At 38.2% G+C, this 22,563-nt stretch overlaps 2 protein-coding genes across 2 annotated transcripts; one reads left to right on the top strand and one right to left on the bottom strand.

Annotated features, from left to right (window-relative positions):
* Positions 1-4,740: 4,740 nt before the first annotated feature.
* Positions 4,741-9,413, top strand: LOC137734954 (oligoribonuclease-like). The gene is made up of 8 exons (XM_068474297.1): positions 4,741-4,924; positions 5,528-5,659; positions 6,412-6,488; positions 7,143-7,224; positions 7,381-7,436; positions 7,937-8,023; positions 8,645-8,735; positions 9,138-9,413. Exons 1-8 carry the CDS (start codon positions 4,768-4,770, stop codon positions 9,251-9,253), a joined length of 798 nt encoding a protein of 265 aa, XP_068330398.1. The 5' UTR covers positions 4,741-4,767; the 3' UTR covers positions 9,254-9,413.
* A 1,244-nt stretch (positions 9,414-10,657) lies between these two features.
* LOC137733573 (MATH domain and coiled-coil domain-containing protein At3g58250-like) lies at positions 10,658-13,113 on the bottom strand. Its single transcript, XM_068472707.1, has 3 exons — positions 12,980-13,113; positions 12,737-12,894; positions 10,658-11,399 (listed from the first exon to the last, which is right to left on the bottom strand). The coding sequence occupies exons 1-3, from the start codon at positions 13,111-13,113 to the stop codon at positions 10,738-10,740; spliced, it is 954 nt and encodes a 317-aa protein (XP_068328808.1). The 3' UTR covers positions 10,658-10,737.
* Positions 13,114-22,563: the final 9,450 nt, after the last annotated feature.

Raw genomic sequence — 22,563 nt, 5'->3', positions numbered from 1 at the left:
TGATATTCGGGTCTCAAACCATGGATAATTATTCTCTTCATCCTGGTTTCCCCAATAGGAGCTGTTGGATCTAATTCTGAAATTTCGCGGCATATCGACTTCACCTTGTGAAAGTACTGGGCAATCGTCATGTCGCGTTGTACCATCGATAGCAGCTCATTCTCGAGAAGTTGCAATTTTGTATCGTTCATCTTCGAAAAAAGTGTAACAAAAGTGTCCCATGCTTCCTTTGGCGTTTTAGCATCCCGAATGTGCTCCAACATTTCTTCTTCTATTGTGGTCTTTAAGGCAAACATTGATTTGCCTGCTTTAATTTTCCACTTCCGCAAGACGCCGTTAGCATCTTCCGCTGCCGGTTGTGTAACTTCACTACCACCGACAACCTCCCACAAGTCTTGACCTTGAAGGTAAGACTCTATACACGTTGCCCACGTGTTATAGTTTTGGTTGTTGAGCTTCTTGATTCCTCCAACAACTTGAAGATCACCCATCGTATCGGCAAGACTTTGACTACACCGAACAAGCTTGAGTGACTACCGTGCAGAGTAATACACTACTCTCGACACAAAGAAGCTCCCTCTCAAGGTTTGTGATAACCCCAGCAATAATCTCAAGAAATCTTTTCTGATGTGGAAGATCAGTCAAAACTGCAACCACAGAGTATACTCGGAAGTTCAAGAGACTTTACAACCAATGCTCTACCAAGAACGATCCCTGACCGACTTGGCTCTGATACCAATTGTTGAATAAGAAGAGTATCCAAGATAACTCTAATGATCCCAAGAAGAAGAAAATAGAGCACACTCTTAAAGAAAGCTCACAAAACAAACTAATTAGCAAAGCTTTTCTTATTTAGCTCTAGGCTTTGTTTTTCCTTGGATGATATATAATGCTTGAGGACTTGGGTATTTATAGCAAACCAAATGAAAGCTACACCACACACTTAATTAAACTAAGATTATTTGCTACCACACAAAACCCATTAATTGCACCTAATTTTTTCCACTCAACCATACCTAACATTGATTCTACCTAACATTGATTCTCAACATATATATATATATATATATATATAAAATAAAACAGTTATCAACGTACTAACCCCTAGGTTTTATGAAAACACAAATATTATGATAAACATAGGTTTTCCGAAACCTAGCATGTCGTGCAACTCAAATCATAACTTGTATATATAATAAACACTAGTGAATGTCCGATATAACTCTCCAGGCCCCATGCCGGCTTCCCGTCTCTGAGCAGACAGTCAGAGGAAAATACACTTCAGGCCCCATGCCGGCTCCTCGTCTTTGAGTAGACAGTCAAAGGAAACACACACCAGGCCTTATGCCAACACCAAACCGTCGCCCGGGACGGACTGGATCTATCCCTACGTCCCGTAGCGGAAAGGACCACTAGGTAAGTACAAAACCAGTGAACATACATATATTGAAAATCAACTTCATAGTATAAATTCATGCATCATTTATACTATAAAGAGGTGTTCTAAACATGTTTTAAATATCATATCGTCATCCATCAGATATTCTATAAGAACATGGGTTATAGGAAAAATAGTAATAATTCAAACTAGCCTCAGTAAGCATGTTATCTCGTAAAACGTTTCATAAAACATTATCATCAAATCATGCTTTTCATGTACACATTTCTACTATCAAAACATGCATTTTTAGAAGGGGTCCACTCACAGTACTTCGTCGTCGAAAGGCCACGCCATCTAGCGAAGAAGGAAACGCCACAGATAATCTTCCCTAAGCACATAAATCGTACATTTAGTCAAACTCTACTCAAACGATTGAATTTGGGAAAACGGACATCGGAAACGGGTTCAGAACGTCGAAATTAGCCTAGGAGGGGTCCTGCACGAAAACCCAAAAAGTCAACGGTCAAAGTCAACATTGACCGTTGACCGGTCAAAGTCAAAGTCAACAGTCAGACCGGATCCGGGTCAGCAGGTCAAACGGGTCGGGGCTCTCCGGATTGGGTTAAAGGGTTTGGACTTGGGTTTGGGCCTAACGGGTTTTAGGGTAAACGGGCCTGAGGCCCTAAAAGAAACGGCCCAAAGGCCTTTAAATTAACAAAACAAAAATAAAAATAATGAAAAGGTTGGGTTGAGCTGCGCAGGGTTTTGGGCTTGGCAGGAAAGGCCCAAAGGCCTTGGGTTTGGTGGTTCGCCGGATTCCAAGGAGGGAGAAGGCCGGATTTCGGCCGGAGAATTCCCAAGCTCCGATGGAGCTCAAAACTCAACCAAAACATGTCATTCAATATACCAAATTGAAGCCCTGAAGGTAAGGAATCGTAATATACCCTTGGTTCCCATCATCGTAGCCGGAGTTGGCCAGAAAACAGCCTGGAAGCCACGGGTGTCCGCCTGAAACTAGGAAAGATTCAAATGAGTATAACTTCTTCGATACTCAATGAAATTGGGTGAAACAGAAAGGAAAATTGTATTACTCAGCGAGACGAAGAGATTGATACCTTGCACGCCGGCCAACTCGCCGTGGTTTGGCTGGAAATTGCCTCGAAAGCCGTCGGTTTCTCGCAGGAAATCCGGGGAAGTCTCCCCGACGTGCTTCCTCGTGATTTGACGTCTAAAACACAACCACGTGCCTCGAAAGATGGTGATGCTGTCGTTGTTGATGAGGTGTGGGCACGGGTGTGTGTGCGTGCGCGTTCTTGTCGGTGAAAATAGCACCGAGAGGGGGGATGGAGAAATCACAGAGGAAGAAAGAGAGAAGAGAGAAGAGAGAAGAGAGACTTTTTAGAAGAAATAAAAGAAAGGGAAAGGGAACCGGGGAACAAAACAGGGGGTGGGCCCCTTGGGTTCACCAATTAAGACTCAAAAACAATTTTAAAAAAGGAAAGTATCCCCCAAACTTAGTGAAAATACAAAAATACCCATTTTCTTCCGTAAATCCCGGGACGGGTTGTTACACTCTCAAACCCAATTCAAATATAAAGTTATCTTAACACTCATTCCTTTTATAAATAACATCTAATTGAATTTTCTTTTTTAAAGAGGCGTCATTTACCGCTCTATAATTGCATATGCCGTATTGGACTAGCATTTCCATGTCTTTTTTTTTTTGTTTTTTTTTTCTTTCTGCTACCAAACACATCCATAGACTTGGGATCCAAGAGATCCTTCCATAGACTTGAATTTTCCAAAGAATGACGCTCGCTAGTTAATGGTTAAGGTTGATGAGGTTGGGCAATCTTTATCTACACCAAGAATCAAGTCAATATGTCTTTGCAGTACTAATCAAAAGTCATTGCAATGGTGGTTTGGGATGCCGACAGACACCGTCAGAGAAAAACAAATGCAATATAATATAAAAAGTATGAAATTTAATCCAAAGAAGAAGTAAACGCAAAATATCCATAAATCGAGTCATACCTTAGTTGAAGGATTAAAAACTTCAAAATCACCATCCATCAATAGAAAAAGCTTTGTTTTTCTCTATTAGAGTTATTAGGGTTTTAGCCAGAATGAACGTAGGATAAAGAAAGGGTGATGCTAGAGTTTAATTATAGTACATGGGTTTATTGATAAATTTGGTATTTGCAATAGGATAAAATAGACAATTAACATTTAAAATTTAAGTTGGGTGTAGAAAGAAGTTACATGAGTTTAAATAAAATTTCCTATTATCTAATCTTTTTTTTTTGTCAGAGCAAGCCTACAACAATGAAAACCCTAAATCTGGAAGAGTGCAAACTTCACCACGCAAGCTGCGCTGCCATCGCCGATATGTCACCACCACCAAGAGAAAGAACCCACGAACAAACTGGATGAACGAAAAATGGCGGTGAGTGAGCCACCCCCGGAAAAAACGCTCCCATAATCCTACCAAATAGTGCGAAACGCACTTTAACAACCACCAAACACCACATGTCAGTGGTGGAGGATTGATGACGGGGAGAAACGTCAGGGCTAAAAGGGGGCATAAAACCCAAATCTAAGACAATAAGGAAAAAGTGCAAGGAAAGAAATGCAGGGAAATAAAGGTTAAGCAAAAGTGAAAAGGAAAAAAAAATAATGATAGAAGAGGATGACCTTGCCAAGGAGAAAAAGAAGGATGGAGCTGGAAAGCAAATCCCACGGAAAATGGGGAAGGAAGGAAGAAAAAAACAGAGGGGGTAGGGTCAGAGAGAGTGGTGGAGACCAAAACACAGGCAAATATCCAAAATTAAAAAGTAAATGACGTTCCTTTAAGACCCTTCGCATACAAGGTGTTCTTTTCTTGAGTCTCACCCCTCTTTGATGGCGGCTTGGCCGTCTGAAACTCTCCTTTTCCTTTTTAACGTTCTATTTTTTTTTTTAATTTTCAAATAAACAAAAAGAAATTTTGTTTTAAACGATAGTTTTGGTATATTCTTAAATATATTTGGGTGTCCAAAGAAATTTATATTTTGTAAGAGGTGGCTAAAGAAATTTGTAAATAAAGCCCAATTAGTGTTTTCCAGTGAAATTTTATCTGGGCCAGCATACTTTGGGCCCAATGATCATTTTTGGTCTAGACAGACCAAATCGAAATTCGGCCGACCAGAACTCGTTTGAATATGTTTTTAAAATAATTGAAAATATTTTTAGTAAAATATTTTTAAAACTAATCATTAGTAAAATACAAATTATCCTGAAAAAACACTTCCTAAAAGAAACATATAATTTATACTTTTTGTAAAAGTCACTTTAAATACATTTAGAACCCAAAAATATTTTTTCTGACAAACTTAAAATACGTTCAAATGAGTTTAAAGTTTCAGAACCAAACCCAAGCAATCGTAATCAACAGAGACAGAGAAACAATGGAGTTCCTCGAAAATGCATTCTCTGCGCTGGAGATTGACGCCGAAAACGACGATCCAACTTCGTCTTCTTCCGATGGCACTAGAAAATCTTCAGGTTCATTCACTTTCATTCCATGTGTTAGGGTTTTGGGTTTAGGGTTTATTATTTAGCCTAAAAATGTGACACGGCTGGAGGGAAAGGCGTCTTTGAAGCTTATTGCTTGTTTACTTCTCCGGATTGATTGCTTATAAATTAAGCTTACTGCTTACTTGGTTAGTGGTGAAGTTTGGTGCTGATTTAGGCTGTAAACCACTTTTTGCTTTTGTATTGAGCTGGTCTCGACAATTTCCGGGGCTAAGTCCTACTAGGAAGTTTTCGTGATTACTATTTACTTTCATCTTTCCAGTATATTTGGATGCTGCATACTTCCAGTGAACAACCATTTTAGGCTCTTTTTCTTAATATTTCTCTAAAAAAGTTCTTATTTTTTTAATGGATCCTGCAATTTTGATGAAGTATAAATTTTTTGTTTACAGACAAAAAAAATCTTTATTTTTTCTAAATGTAACCCACATTCATGATAGACTAGGCATTGGGCATATATAATAAGTAATTGCCATAATAATGATTTGCTTAGGTGAATATTTGTTGATAATCCTGCTATGTGGATTGAAAAATATGAGTATATTCATTTTGATGATGCATCTTTTGAGGCAGGCAATAGCAAGAAGAAAGTCAACGACTCTGATAACAAGTTGCTGGTAAATGAGAAGCAGAGTAAGAAAAATACAGAGATACCTCCAGAAGAGTGCAAAATGCCACTGATATGGATTGACTTGGAAATGACTGGTAAGGGTAATATTGCTTGGTATAATACAAAAATGCCTAACTAAATAACATTGATAATTTCTTCGCTACTCTTGGGAACTAATTCTATGTGGAACTGTGTTGTATGGAGTATATACATGTTGCATGATGTTACTTATTTGAGTTTTAGAGGGTCGTGGCAATGCCCGCGGAAAGACATAGCTCAGGTCCGGTCCTTTCCATGTTCTCTTCTAATCTTCGTTTCACAGTTGGAAAGGGGGAGGTTCTGTTTCTGGGATGATACTTGGGAGTAACCTAATCTGAGATTCTGAGGGGAAGGATGGGGAATCTGTGTATTTCTTATGGGAAAATGCTAGACTTTTGGCTTGGCAATTCTTTTGCTTCTTCTTCCAAACTTGGATTGGATGTTTCGGGTTTTTAGGCTTTCTGTTAGTAGTTGCCGGCTTCTTCCGTTTTATTGGATAGGTGTCTGTATTTCCTGCTAAGAATGTTCTGTTTCATGCAGGTTTAGGGCTATTTATATATAGACTACTGGTCCACCTTAATTGTACTTCTTAGTCTTTTTGATTATTAATGTACTCATTCTGTTTCCTTCCTTGAAAAGAAGACAAAGATGCACATAAAATATGTAGGAATGCTGGGCAACGTACATTAAATCAAACTGACCTATTATTGTGCTGTCTTCTTTCACTTCACTTAATGATTTCTATGGTTAATTGCCCTAAATATGCGATGACACAAAAATATTCACTTTTGCTTCCGTGGACGTGCAGGTTTGAATGTTGAAGTTGATCGAATACTGGAGATTGCTTGTATAATTACTGATGGAAGATTAACCAAATTGGTGGAGGTATTTTCAGCATTGTGCATTAATGTGTGGATATGCCTGTGTGTAGTTCTATTTTTAGATTTTGCAGGTGTAGTTAACTACTCTGTGTTATCCCTGATTGCAATTTAAAAGATTGTATGAGAGTATTCATACATAATTACTTTATGCCGCATGTATCCCCTGCATTTATTATGTCCAATAAAAAAAAAACAAAACAAAACAAAACAAAGATACACAGAATCAAAATGTTTGAAAGTGAAAATGAGATCAAAACATCTCAGATATGTTTCATTAAGTAGGTTTCAAAGGGCAGGTTTTAGTTTTTTTTCAATCCTCTAGAAGCTGTAGGAGTGATGTTCACTCGTAGTTTAATTACGACGGAAACCGTCAAAGGCTTTTTCATTCTCCCTTTGTCTTCCTTAAAGACTGGAAATAGGTTGTCTTCATCATTGGTTTTTTTTATTTTTTATTTTTAAATTTATTATCATATAATTCTGAAGAAGTTAAAGAAACAAAAACCTGATTGAGTCAAGGATGTTTGTTTGAAGGAATACGCTTAGATGTTATCCTTTTCCTTGATACTTATTATGATGCCTGTCTGTTCTTTTATCATTTGGGCTCAATTCCTAATCTATTATTTTTTTTTTCCTACTTGTTACCCCTTTTATATTTCAGGGCCCTGATTTAGTTATCCACCAAACCAAGGAGTGTTTAGATAGAATGGGAGAATGGTGTCAAACACATCATGCAGCTAGTGGTAAGTAAGCACGGTAATCCGACATCGTACTTCTTGGTAACATATGGTTAAACATTTGTTCTCTTTATCGCCAAGCATCATATCGTACACAAGAATCTATTATCATTTTAGCGTATGGTGTAAGATTTTACGACTGACAAACTTTAATAATATTAGGGTTGGCAACAAAAGTGCTCAAAAGTTCGATTAGTGAAAGAGAAGCTGAACAGCAGGTGCAAAAGAACTCTTTTTACACATGAGCTATATTAATTTTGGTTGGCATAATTAATTATTATTCTGTCATTGGATGTCTGGGATTCTTTTAATCAATATTTGTTGTGATTTTAATAACTCGTGTTTAATCATAGGATTGAATAAAAAGAATTAAACTCTTTCAGTTGAATAATTGTTAGAGAATTCCACCTCTGAGTTTCTCGATGTCAAAATAACAAACAACCTGGAATCTTTGGTCATTTCCTCGTGTAGAGAAGACCAATTTGATACTCATTGTACTTTTCCTTATTTGTTTTGGATAACATAATTCCACAACCTAGTTTTGATGAACCACATAATTTAATTGTTACATATGGTAATCACCCTCTGTTCCCTTCAATTCTGACCTTTTTATATGTTCTAGTTCTGTTTGAGCAAATTTATTATTAATGATATATTATAGTCACATACTTCTTTCTTTATATTTCTTGGTAAGTAAATATGTGCTTGAATACTGCAGGTCATAGAATTTGTAAAGAGAAACATTGGAACATATCAACCTCTCCTAGCAGGAAATTCAGTTTATGTAGATTTTGTGTTTTTGAAGGTAATTTGAATCATTTTTTCTGGATTTTTGTTTATAATTTACTTCAATTGCAAAAAATTCTAATACGGGATTGACTTATTTGTTAGTATTTGGTTATTAGTAATGCGTTGCAATTTATTTCATAAGCCGATAAGCATGCGAGGACCCCACTGTGCCACACATCAATTTTGCTTTTGCATTAATGCCTGTTTTTCACTTATTTGGTTGTTTTTCTGTTATGTCAGAAGCAGGTAAGCTTATTGTATTAAGGGGAAACATGTGTAGTGGAGCTTGGAGTAAAAAAACATGGAGTGTTGGTAAATAGGGACCAGGCTGTAGATATAGTTTTAATTGCAAATGAGGTTGTGGAGGAGGTGAGATTAAAAGAACAAAAAGAAGGGAGGATTATATGAAGTTGATTTAGAAAAGTTTTATGACGATGTGGGTTGTGGTTTTGTTTATTTTTGTTTGGAGCAATAAGGTTTATGGGGCTTTTGGAGGAAATGGAAAAAAACGAAAGGGTGTAATTGTGTCTATTTAGAAAGATGTCCCAACTATGTTTTTCTCATTTTGTTACCGTACTTAGATATAAATATAATCAGCTTGGTTGGAGTTCTTTTAACTGGCTTTTTTTTCTGGCAGAAGTACATGCCGGATCTGGCTAGCCTTTTCTCCCATGTACTAGTGGATGTTAGCAGTATTAAAGCTCTATGCATTCGCTGGTATCCTAAAGGTAAAAATACTTACATAACCTGGTATACTCTGTAATTTTCCTCTACCACTTAAAGGCACACTATTTATTTATTATGAATTAAAACATCCATCCCTCGGTGACCTCAGTCTATGTTGTTGGCCACGCCAGTGACTTCCCTTCCCATTGCCCCGGCATGGTGGTTAGGTCTTGGTGGTTATGTGGTTTCTTATTGGAGTAGGATTCTCTCCCCTTTCATTCCCCTCCCCTCCAGTCTCCTCTCTCTCTCTCTCTCTCTCTCTCTCTCTCTCTCTCTCTCTCTCTCTCTCTCTCTCTCAGAAACACAGGATGTTGACGTGGTTTAATCGTGAGCATTCAAATAGGAGGTATTCCTGAGTGAATTTACTTGGGACAAGCATTGACTAACATGGTTGTTTAGCGCAGATAATAAGAAAGCCCCTTGTAAAGAAAATAAACACAGAGCCTTGGATGATATCAGAGAAAGCATCAAAGAGCTCAAATACTACAAGGAGAATATATTCAAAGGATTCAGAAAGTGATTCAAGGAGGCTACTTCATTACCAGCAGTTTGTGTATTACTATTATAATTATGCATTATAATTAAACAATAGAGAGTGATTTGTATTGGGATTCCATCGTTGTTACGAAAACCTGTCAAGTTGTATATTTATATCCAACTTAGGTGCTGGTTGTTTTTAATCTTAAATTTCAATAGACCTTGGTTTTAATCTTGTACATTTTTTCAAAAATTACTTTCCGAAACTGACTTCCAAGTTTTCCAGATTCTGAGCCCTATCTTGCAGGGTTATCAGGGTATGGTTTGGAATGGATTGGTTTTGCCTCCAATTTGCAACAGAATCAATTACAACTGAATGCATTGGTTCGGTTTGGGTACAACACAAATCACTGCGGAAAACTAATCAAACCAAATTAGTTCTTTATTTTTTGGGCAAATGGTTCGGTTTCATCTGGGCGTTTGGGGCCTTAAATTGCAATTCTGTTTACTTTTGTAATTGTTCAACTTTGTTAGTTCAATAACATAGAAATAAAAATAAAGAATGAAATGGGATTCACATTACGGGTAACTGCAAGAGAGAAGTCGTGAATTGAACTCATTTTCTTTCTTTCTTTTTATTTTTTTTTGGTTGACAACGGGGCGTAAGCTTGAAAGAAAAGGAAGATTACATTAGAATATCATGAAGCCACGAGACTCCAGCTATATCTACAACTAGCAACCGATAAGTAAATGTGCTTAAATGGTTTTTAGTTAAATTCTAGTATAACCGGTAGCCAAAAAACCTGGTAGAGGATTCAAATTCTTCGTAAATGTACAATTAACCATCCTGTCCAATATAAATCAGTACAATTGGGAGAATGTGAGGACAAAGTCCTACATTGTTGAGGGACCAAACCATGTAAGGCTACTCATCTACTCATCATATAGCCAATTGATTTTATGCTAGAATCCCAACTTTCATCATGGTCAGATTAGGTTGGCCCACACATGAAGCCCAATGGTTGCAAGTCAGTGACATCATTCTGTTTGTGTTGTCCACATGTTAGGCTTGAAAATTTGTCACACGTGAGAATGTGAGAACAAAGTCTCACATCGGCAAGGTACCAAACCATGCAAGTGCTTATAAGAGGTCGAACTACTCGCTATGTTACCAATTGATTTTACGATGAAATCTCAACTTTCTTCAACAATCACCACTGTGTGAACACTGGTTTGTCATCCCTTGCTGGTTGTTCTTTATTCTAAAACACCACCATCCATTTTTTATCCGAAGAACCCGAACAACAATTTCCTTTCGTCATCTTTTTGCGAGTATTTCACGTTTGAAAAAAACACGACATGAAACAGTCCCCAGACAAACAAACGAAAATATGGTACAATTTAAATTCAGAGCTAGATTTGTTTTAAACTTCATAGCACTCCAAGTTCTACTACATATTTGCATGCACTGCATAAATTTGTCTGAGGGATCATTATTATATATCTGAGAGAAAATTCTACCGTAAATTAAGCTAACGGATAGCCTAGCTCACTATCCATATCTATCTTGCTGAAGTACTCTTCTTCTGCCTCTGCCAAATTTCTTTTTGCTACCTCAAGCTCGGCTTCTGCGTCCGCTAAGATAGCCCGTCGTGTCTTTATTTCGTTCTCCAAAATATCGACATCTTCTTTCAGTCTATTCACTATTCCTACCTTCTTCATCATGCCGAAAACAGATAGAACATGAGGCTCCAGCCAAGCCAAGTCAAATTTGAAAGCTTCAAGCTCCTCCCATAACAGTTGAAGACGTTGACAAGCATCAGCGTTCATATCCTTGGCCTTTGTAGTCTTCAGAAAATGCAAGACTCGGCCCAGAGCTGTGAATGCACATTGAACAAACGTACGACTCCTCTTCATCTGGCACTCAATCAAAGAAGGATACGATGAACACACTTCCTCCAACAATGGAACAAAATTTTTCCCTATTCGCACTAAACCCCTGAAATCCATAAGCTCACCAGTTTCTTGGTCTTCTAAAATTTTAATACCGTTACGAACTGAAACTTCAACTTCAACAACACATACATCATTCACCAGGTACCCCGTATCATGGCGATGAAGCTCACTTAGAGGAATGAATGATGTAAGGCCCCAGTCAACTGTGCTTGCCGTAAACGTATGTTCCAAGTCTGTAAAATCAGAAGTATATATATCAACGATCACAAAAACATTAATCAAGAATCAAAGCATATGAATAACTAATGTATCCATATAAAAGATAGAAGAGGCCATTTGGATTGTATGTTCTAATGGATCAACTGAATAGGTAAGAAAAGCACAGTTCAAAGAGATACGAAACAAATGTTCAATTAACCAACTTAAGTCAATTGAGCTATCGACCGTACGTAGTATACTTTCCAACACTAACTAACTACCTTCAGCTGGGGCATAGACTTAGGTATCTTTAACATCAACAGTCTCCACACAAATTTAACTCTTCAAATACCAGTTTGTTAATTTATGCGGCAATTTGAAAGAGTAAATTTTGCTACTTTACGATTTTGTTCTCCAACAGGCTCTATAAAATTTAATATTATTTTATGTACTATCTAATATGAAACAAGTTGGTTCCACATTTTGTTGTTGTTATGGGATTAATTAATGCAGATGGTGAGAAAAGAACACATTACCATATTAAAATGAATGTTTGAAGGCTTGGTTAGAAACTCTTATTTGAAGAATGAATTTAGCTACACTCTTAAAGCAAGAAAATCCTATGTGGCTCTACATATGTAGTTCAAAACATGAATTTAATAACTCTTGGAGATGCTCGTGTGCCTACCACACTACGACAATATGGATGATCAGCAATGAGTGAATACAAACAATCTTATATTGGCAAACAATTTCCCAACTACATGTACATACACATACATATGTATAATATATATCATTACGATAAGGGGAAACACATTTTTTGACATATTTTGGCACCTGTTTAGCAGGGTCCATTTCGTAATTTATATCAACAATCTGAACCGTCAATCTTTTAGATCTTCTTTCAAAAATCATTTAAATCATAAACCATATGACCATTAGATTAATGTCAGTCATTCTAGTTTTTCTTTGCAAAACAATGTCTGTCCATTTTATTAACTACAAAAGAACGCCTTGATAAGTTTGGATTATGATCAATGAATGATGAATTGAATATAGATGGTTCGCATTATTGAAATACATTACGAAGTGAGCCCCACAAAATGAGTGTAAAAATGTGTGAAAAAATGGTGTTGCCCCTTTTTCTTGTTGTGACCCTAGGTCTCATGTACGGTTTCCCTTCCCGAGTGTAGCACATATCCAACACAAACAATGGCAAGGCTATATAGTAAGAAGTACAAAAGAAACTAAAAGTATGAGGAAGGCAAAGAATCGCTAAATTCTATTTACCAAACTTTTCCTTGAGTAAATGGCAATCCCATTAGGTAAAAATTCGAATTAAGACTAATATGATCAGTAAAGAAGATACCCTTTGTTATTGACTTGTTGGTATCAAATTGATCAACGAGGGTGAACTTGAACTTTGTATATCTGTTCCACCCATATGGTAATGTTGAAGCCTCTGCAGCATCCAAATACACAGACAAGCAATCGACGTTGTTTCCCTCTGCATATATAAGCATCCGCCTGCAGATCAAACGAGTAAACCCTAAACCCACCTACAAATTATATATTATACCATAAAAAATTAAGCTTGTAAATACAAGATAACCAAGTGCACCATTTATAACCACCAATGACGAAAACTTCAGAGTAATGCTGGTACTTTTTCAACTTAGAAAAATTGTCAATTCTCCAGGTGAATGTCCCAGACACAAGGTCCTCCTCTTCCACCTTCTTGATCATTCTATATATACCAAGCTCATCAAATAAATAAGTAAATAACTAAACGGATATAATGTATAAATACAAACAAGGAGACTAAAGCCGATACTTAGTTAACAGAGACTACGTACTTACCTTGCAACTAACGAATGTGTCATGAGTCTCGACTCTCGAGATATATTAACACAGGGAGAGGGAGAGAGATTGTCTTGATAAAAGCGGTGAAAAAAAAAAAAAAGAATTTGACACACCTAATATACTTCGCTAAGTCCTTGTTGTAAGTCATGAAAAAAACCCTAGGCTGTCCACAGTGGGCTCAAAATTTTGATTTTAGGAAATTTTATTTGAACCCAAATAACTTATATCTACACCCAGCTTACTCACTACATTCATATTATTTTTAATTAAACTATCAATATCTCTTTAAACCCATATTTATTACTTAAAATATCCTCACAAACTCAATTCAATATGTAAATTTATCTTTACACCCATGCTATTAACTTATTGAATTGTTTAGATCAAACCTCATCCCTTGCTGGTTATTTATTTTTTAGCTTCAAAAATAGAATTATAGAAGTAAACATTGTGATAGGACAAGAACTCATCAATGTGATTAGTACAAATCCACCTCAAGTTGGGTTGGATAGGAGTCTACAAGAGAAATTTTGGGAAGATCTTGGAGAATTGGTCCAAGGAATCTCATAGACGGAGAAGGTATTCATAGGAGGAGATTTAAATGGACATGTGGGCAAGGAGACAGACAACTACATAGGTGTGCTGCATTTGGAGAGAAACGAGGAGGGAAAAACCATTTTTGATTTTACAATGGCATATGGTCTCTTTCTAGAAGAGCACGTGGCCATCTACAAGAGTGGGTCGTCAAAAACACAAATAGGTTTCTTTTTAAGGGGGAAAGGGGATCGTATAACTTGTAAGGATTGCAAAGTTATACTGGGAGAGAATCTGGCTAACCAATATGTCTGTTGGTGATGGGTATACATATCAAAAGAGATAGAAGAAAGAACAAGACCTTGAAGTGTCCAAGAAATAGATGGTGGAATCAAAAGGGGAAAAACAAGTCACTTTCAAAGAGAAAGTACTTGCCTATGCATTTAGGATATAGAGGGGAATGTTAGCCAAATGTGGATTCCATGGCTACTGTATCCGAAAGTTGCAGAAAGTGTATTAGGAGAGTCCAAGGGTTTTGTTCCACATCAAAAGGAATCTTGGTGGTGGAAGGAGGATGTACAATAAAATGTTAAGGCTAAGAAGGAATATTGTAAAGTCTTATACAAGGATATAACCAATGAAAGCCGTGAAAGGTATAAAATAGCGAAGAAGAAGAAAGTCGTGAGAAAAGCGAATAGATTTTGACGATATGTATAAGTGATTGGATACCAAAGAAGGAGAGTTGGATATCTATAAATTGGCTAGAGTAAGGGGAAAGGATGACAAGAGACTTGAACTAAGTGAGGTGCATCAAGGATGAGAAAAGAAATGTTTTAGCTATGAAGAACATGGTTAAAGACAGAAGGAGAGATTATTTTCATAATCTTTTCAATGAAAGACACGAAATGAGTACTTCTTTGGGTGAAGTGGATGCAACCTTTGAAAAAAATGAAGCAATGAAAAACAGTGGGTCTTAACAATATTCGAAGTGTAGAAGGTCTTGAGAGAGACAAGTATAACATGACTCATAAACCTTTTCAATAAGAATTTGAAAATAAAGATGCCAACTTAATGGCGAAAAAATACTTTGGTGCCTAACTACAAGTATAAGGCAACATACAAAATTGCATGAACTATAAGGGTATTAAGTTAATGAGTCATACAATGAAGTTCTGGGAGATAGTAATTGAGTATAAACTAAGGCAAGAGACACGAGTATCTAACAATCACTTCGGGTTCATGCCAGAGCACTCAATTATACGGAGATCAGTGGAACGATATAAAGACATGTAAAAGGATTTGCACATGGTCTTTATAGATTTAAAAAAAAAAAAACATATGATAGGGTCTCTAGAGAAATTCTTTGGAGGATTCTAAAAGAAGAAAAGAGTATGAGTAACATATATCCAAACAATAAAAGATATGTATGATGGAGTAGGGACTGCAGTAAGAACTTATTAAGAACCAACTGACAGTTTTCCCATTAGTATAAGGTTACATCAAGGATCAGCTTTAATTTTTTACCCTTTTGCATAGGGTAGTGTACGAGTTAACATGACATATTTAAGATGATATCCCTTGTGAAAACTTTAGCAGATGATATAGTATTGATAGATGAGATGCATGAAGGAGTAAATGCGAAACTTAACCTTTAGAGGAAGTGTTGGAATATGAAACTCTTCGCCTAAGTAGGTCAAAGATAGAGTCTATGGAGTGCAAATCAGTGCAAATGAAGGTTCGATGAGATAAGGGTGAACATTGGAGATCAAGAAATACCAAAGAGTGAACACTTTCGTTATCTTATATCTATCTTGCAAAAGAACGGAGAATTGGATGGAAATCTCAACGATAGAATAAAAGTTGGATGGATGAAGTGGAAGAGTGCATCGAGTGTGTTGTGCGACCGTTATATTACACTAAAACTTAAGGAAAATTTTATAGGACGATAATAAGGTCATCAATGCTTTATGGCACAGAACGTTGGGCGGTCAAGTATCAACACATGCAAAACCAAGAGTATAATGGAGATAAGAATGCTTCGTTGAATGTGTGGGCACATGAGAAAAGACATGATTAATAATAAGGATATTTGAGGTAAAGTAGGAGTAGCTGCAATTGAAGATAAGATGAGAGAAAACCAGTTAAGGTGGTTTGGACATGTGAAACGAAGACTTATACATACTCTTATAAGAAAATGCGATTATGAGACAAAAACTCAGGGGAAAAAGGGTAGAGGAAGGTCTAGGAAGACTTGGATGGAGACCTTAAGAAAATATATAGAGTACTTGGACCTAACAGAAAACTTGGCGTAAAACCTAGCGTAGTGGCGTTTTAGGATTCATACAACTGATCCCACTTAGTGGGACAAGGCTTTGTTGTTGTTTTTATTTTATTTTATTTTTGGATAACCTCAGTTGTACGAGGGAAATTTATTGATATGAAAAAAAGTTACACCTAGTCAAGGGAGACATAAATCATACCCCTCATAATGTAAGAAAAACAAAATACATGAAAAGAGGGGGTGGGGGGCATACATCCAACACCAACAAGCGATGTTGGTTAGTTAGGCTAACTTTGCAATCCTTACAACTTATATGATCCCCCTTCTCATGAAAAGAAATTTATTTGTGTTTCTGATGACCACTATTTTCTCTTGTTAAAGAAGGTATTGTCTAGAAAGAGATTGTATGCCATTGTGAAATTCAAAATGGCTTCCCCTTCCTTGTTTCTCTCTCCAAAACCATGGAAAGCTTTATAGTTATCTGTCTCCTTTCTCACATGTCCATTTAAATCTTCTCATGTGAGTACCTTTTCTGTCTGAGAGATTCATTTGACCAATTCTTCCAGATCTTCCCAAAGTTTCTCCTTCAGACTCCTATCCAACTCAACTCGAGATGGATACGCATTAATCACATTGATGAATTCTCCTATCACAATATTAATTACTATAATCCTATCATTGACCTTCTTAACATCTACAACATTTAGCGTGGAGAAATTGGAACAGTTCCTTTGAACATGAACATTTAGTGTGGAGAAATTGGAGCAATTCCTTGGACCAATTTTATTAAAATAAATAATTTTTGGGTAAATCTCAGTTTACTACCCTCAAGTTTCGTGGTTTTCAACATTTAGTACATGAAGTTTTTTTCGTCTCAGAGTCATACCTAAAGTGATAATTTTGGGACAGTCTCATACATCCGTTAGTCTGGCTATTAAGTATGCCATTAAATGATGACGTGGCGCCCATGTGGACAATGATTGGGCACCACGTGTCATTTAGGGTCCACGTGGAATTTATTTATTTATTTTCTGGGAGAATGGGGTCAAAAAAAAAAATTCAAAATTCAAAATTCAAAATTCAAAATTCAAAATTCAAAATTGTATCCCATCCATCATTCCCTCTTCTTCTCCTACTTAACCCCCCTGCGGCGAGAACCATAGCCACACAACCCTTAATCAACAAACCAAACCTCCAATTTCTCTGATACAAAACCTAGCCATGTCGTCGCTGACAGAGCTCCGATTGAAGTCTAGTGGCAACCGTCATGGAAATGCAACAGTGTAGTTCCTCGGCCACACACGATGGGTTTTTAAATTTTTTTTTGTTTGCTTTTTGGTTGGGAACGGGTGACTGTCTTCTTCCTTGGCCCCACACACCCACACTCATCCTCACTTTTTCTCTCAGAGCATCCCTATTCTGATTCCTTAACCCACAAAACCCGGCGTTTCGTTTCGTCAGGGATCAAGGAAGCCGACCTGCTCGGCTTACTCTCCGCCACAGTCCCGTTCTGGTTGCCCCAATTCCCCAACACCTCATCAGGATCGAAATCCCTGACCTCAAACTGGTCAGACATGGTGCCGTTCTCGTTGACGATGCCGAACCTCTAGACCACATTAGGCAACGACAAAGAAGGATAAGGCAGAGACGGAGGAGGCAAAAACAGTAGAGGTGGAGCTAGGGTTTCGTTTATGAGGGCAGAGAGGTTGAAAGGCTTGTCTAGATTAGGCGAGACGGAGATGGTGGAGCGTGCTCGACGCGTGGTGGTGATGCGACTCTAAGCTATTGAGCTTTGGTTATGACTAGTTAGACCACCTATTGTTATTACTATCCATTTGTCACATCCCGGCCCGGGGTGGATCACTTCCCAGGCCCGCTCCACCACCATAGCACGATATTGTCCGCTTTGGGCTTACCATTCCCTCACGGTTTTGTTTTTGGGAACTCACGAGCAACTTCCTAATGGGTCACCCATCATGGGATTGTTCTAGCCCCCTTCTCGCTTAACTTCGGAGTTCCTACGGAACCCGAAGCCAGTGAGCTCCCAAAAGGCCTCGTGCTAGGTAGGGATGGGAATATACATTTAAGGATCACTCCCCTGGGCGATGTGGGATGTTACAATCCACCTCCCTTAAGGGCCTGACGTCCTCGTCGACACACACGCGGCCAGGGTTAGGCTCTGATACTAATTGTCACATCCCGGCCCGGGCGAATCACTTCCCGGGCCCGCTCCACCACCATAGCACGATATTGTCCGCTTTGGGCTTACCATTCCCTCACGGTTTTGTTTTTGGGAACTCACGAGTAACTTCCCAATGGGTCACCCATCATGGGATTGCTCTAGCCCCCTTCTCGCTTAACTTCGGAGTTCCTACAGAACCCGAAGCCAGTGAGCTCCCAAAATGCCTCGTGCTAGGTAGAGATGAGAATATACATTTAAGAATCACTCCCCTGGGCAATGTGGGATGTTACACCATTAGGCCCATTATTTAAGTAATACTATTAGGCCCATCCATACCTCAAACCCTAACTATCTTTGAGTGTATTTAAACCATTTTTATGATGAAAAGAGACTATAAATAAAGATATGAATTTCCTTTGATTTCTTTTCCATTTCCTGCATTTACTTTCTTGCAATTTACCTTTTACCATGTCTGATCCTATCAATTGGTACCAGAGCTAGAGATCCACCGCGGCTCTAAGGTTTGGACCCGTCGATCCCACACTTCCAGCGCCGTGGACGAGTGTGATTGATGATTCCAGTGGTATGGTGTTCTATTGGAATCCAGAAACCAATGTTTCTCAGTATGAACATCCAAAACCACCTCCACCTCATCCTCCTCCCGATCACTACCACATTCCATTCGAGTATAAACCCACCAGGGATCTCCTTATGAACTCGACTTAATGACCCCCATCAGGGATCTCCTTATGAACTCGACTTGGGTCCCGATTCGAAAGTGCATACAGCTCCTACAGCAGGAAATGTCTTCAGCATGGTCAGAGGTGTTCGCCATACATCTCCAAAAACGTCGCTTAAATCGGCTCGAGCAAAGCATAAACTTGCAATGGGTTCTCATGTGAGGATGAAAAGGAAGGCTCCGTCCGTGAGTTTTTGCCAAAGACGACAACGAAATCCCATGTTTCTGTTGTTCTCTGCTACTCCCTCATTATCTTTGGTACCTTTACCACAGACACAAGAACAAACTTCTCCAACGAATAGGAGCACACACACACCCATTGCAATCCGAAAGGGAACAGACAAACACATGCAAGTTGCACTTCGACGGCGACTGGACCCCAAAACAGTGGCCATGGTAGATCCTGCACCATCAGGTCAGGTCTTATGGCTGCACCAGAAGACGACGAAGACAGTGTCGATCACAAGCGGGCAGACAAGTTCAAGGTCCTAAGCCAATCTTCCGAGTTCGACAACGTCGTGTGAAGTGGGAACTCTTCAACAAGGGTCGCTCATCCGGACCAAGCACAAATGATATTTGCTATTCTGATGTTACAGCAGAGCAAGGGCAAGGGTATCATCAGTTTCAATTTGATGTTCTCAGTTTTGTCGGAGATCAACCTTGGGTTCCCCATGCAATCCAGATGTTTGATGGAATGCCAAAAAGAAGAATTAAGGACCCAATGCCTAATTTTCTCACCTTGGACCTTATGGAACAATTTAAGTCTGGTTTGGCTATTAATGAGTATACAAGCTGTGCTTTGAGAGCTTTAAGGGCAATACGAAAGTTGAGGTTTCCGTTTGATGAGGGAGGGGTTCTACGAGAACTACAGATTGTCAAGGATGTGTTTAGGCAACTGTGTCAGTTGACAGAAACAAGTATTAAAATTGTTTCGGATCAATTGAGCATTGTGGACATTACACTTTTGTCTCCTGTAAGGCTAGAGCTCTCTCTCTTGGCTTTCGAACGGAGCAATTTACATATTACAAGACCACCAATCTTGATTCTTACAGCAGTGTTTCTGCCCTTTGAAGATTTTTCTATTATTTGTAGACGTTTCCAAATAGTCTCGAGCAAGGAAAATGTGGTGTACCACTTCAAGCCAGTTGAGAAATTCATGGAAATATTTGAGAACGTGTGGATAAGCTGGATAACACAACTTATTGGTATGCATCACAAAGGTGCGCTGAACATGGAATCTCTCATGAAGTTACAGAGGCTTTTACCATTCACAGGAGTTATGTTTAAGTACGTGAATCCAATGGCAGCCACCTATATTAGTTCTGAAAATCAAAGACATGTTTTTCTTATCTTTCGTATTGATTTCATTGTTTTGAGAACTGCTTCTGACAAGTATTGGGATAGTGAGGAATATGTAACATGGTGCCACTTCAATGTTACATGTAACGTCGATCTTGTGGCAGATGTTTTTATGACTCATACAACTCATGTTCTTTTAATGGAGAGTTATTTTTCTGGTCCTGCTACTTCTATGTCTCCTACTCATGTTCAGCCTCCAGTGACCACTTTTGTTCATGGTTTGGTTTTTCACCTTCGTAAGCATGAATTAGATAATGTCTCTGTGGGGATGATAGCTCAAGTTGCTGCCACCTTTCGTTATTGGTTGAATGTGAATGTTTTGTTTATTGCCAAATGGGTTGAGAAACAGATAGCTTTCGTGTCATTGTTCACATGGAGTGAAGTGTTGAGCAGAAATTTTGTTGTAGCTGATCTTTTTTATCATCATGCCAAAGTGCGAGTTACCTTGGCAAATATGAGAGCCATACTAGAATTTGGAAGATGGTTTTCTCTGGTGTACACAGAAATTATTATTAATGGCTGGAAATTGTATTATGTTCGATGTGAATGTAACCATAACACTCTTCTGATTGCTTTAGCTTTGGTGAACGTGATCCATATTCTTTATGGGGAAGGAATACAAACATTACTTTCACGAGGTGGACAGGGGTCAAACAACACAGTGGAAGAGAAATGCTTATCTGATCCACTTATTCACCTATGCAGTCCAGAGTAATGAGTCGGCTGTAATATGGTTCCTCACTAGTGATAGTTCATCTGCAGCTTGGATCAGACATGTTTGCTCTGTAGTAGACCAGATGACAAACCCCTTTGATGGTGTGCAAAAATGTTTCGATTATTGGAAGAGTCTTGCTGATTTAGCACTCTTTTTGCAGCAATGCTCTACTTCAGGAACCATCAAAGCATTCAATCATCCATGGAATCTCTCAACTGGTGGGAGATCTCTTCGACATTTTCTGGTGTATTGCAGAACAACAATTGGCCTTCACTCACTAAGCTTGGGGTCTTCTTATTCACTAAGTTTTGGGTCTGCAATTTATGGGCGCATTTGTTTATGAGCACCAACAGTGATCTCATTGTCCGCAGTGCTACAAGTTGGATTGACCAACTAATGGGAGTTACTGAGCCTAAAAATCTGAATGCCAATATTCGAAGTTGTCTACTCTTGACCATAATTACCGAGACTCGGGTACCAGCTGCACAAAATGCAGAAAACCATTTGGACAACAATTGTCATTCTTTTTGGGTACTAGACTGCAATTCATTCACTTACAATGGGGTATTGGTCATCTTTAATGCAATCTATCTACCACCGGAGTTGGTGGTCGGTGATGCAACAAAGCTGATTGTTCTCTTGCTCAATGCTGTCAAGATTAGTGTGCTCCAACTCTTTTATTCCATCTCAAAGTATTTGGCAAATCTGCATGATTTCATTTTGGCAGGATATGAGTTAATGATCTTTCTTTTTTGGGTGAACACACTGAAAAAGTTTTGGAAGGACATGGTTCGTGATTTAAAGACCATACAAAAGCTAATACTGCACATGAGTATGGTACACAATTGGACAAATTGGATGGCCTCTTTCCCGACTGCTGCTTGCGTCTTTCTCAGTTTGAGAGGCTTGAGGACAAGCCTCATCTTAAGGGGTGGGATGGATGCGACTCTAACCTATTGAGCTTTGGTTATGACTAGTTAGACCACCTATTGTCATTACTATCCATTAGGCTCATTACTTAGGTAATACTATTAGGCTCATCCATATCTCAAATCCTAGCTATCTTTGGATGTATTTAAACCCTTTTTATGATGAAAAGAGACTATAAATGAAGATATGAATTTCATTTGATTTCCTTTTCCATTTCCTGCATTTACTTTCTTGCAATTTACCTCTTACCATATCTGATCCTAGCAGGTGGTGGTGAAGAAGAGGAACCACTGTAACCCATCTGACCAGTGCTTCCCGAGGTAGAAGAAGGTGACTGCTATCTTCACAAATTCCCAAATTTTCAGGTAATTTAATTTAATTTAAAGGAAACTAATGAAAAGAATTTAAAAGTTTTGAGTTTTAATGATAGGGACAGAATAAATGATAAAATGAATAGTCTCAGGATTGACTTTTTAGTGTAAAAATATGGTTTTTTGTTAAAATAAACAGTGTGGACTTTTCGTTAAAACTTCCTTAATTTAATTGGATGGAATTGGAAACAAAGAACACATCGAAACGAAACGCTGCATTTT

This window comes from Pyrus communis, chromosome 5 (genome assembly GCF_963583255.1).
Source record: "Pyrus communis chromosome 5, drPyrComm1.1, whole genome shotgun sequence".
NCBI classification, from domain to species: domain Eukaryota; kingdom Viridiplantae; phylum Streptophyta; class Magnoliopsida; order Rosales; family Rosaceae; genus Pyrus; species Pyrus communis.
Note: the sequence above shows the minus strand (reverse complement) of the source record. Positions and strands in the feature narration are given on the sequence as shown.

Excerpts from the sequence above, each read along its gene's own strand:
- LOC137734954 (XM_068474297.1), top strand. The coding sequence starts at position 4,768 with ATGAGTTTAAAGTTTCAGAACCAAACCCAAGCAATCGTAATCAACAGA. Across the intron at positions 4,925-5,527 it reads TGGCACTAGAAAATCTTCAG|GCAATAGCAAGAAGAAAGTC; the intron begins GTTCATTCACTT and ends CTTTTGAGGCAG. Across the intron at positions 7,225-7,380 it reads AACACATCATGCAGCTAGTG|GGTTGGCAACAAAAGTGCTC; the intron begins GTAAGTAAGCAC and ends TAATAATATTAG.
- LOC137733573 (XM_068472707.1), bottom strand. The coding sequence starts at position 13,113 with ATGATCAAGAAGGTGGAAGAGGAGGACCTTGTGTCTGGGACATTCACC. Across the intron at positions 12,895-12,979 it reads GGTTATAAATGGTGCACTTG|GCGGATGCTTATATATGCAG; the intron begins GTTATCTTGTAT and ends TTTGATCTGCAG. Across the intron at positions 11,400-12,736 it reads CAACAAGTCAATAACAAAGG|ACTTGGAACATACGTTTACG; the intron begins GTATCTTCTTTA and ends CTGATTTTACAG.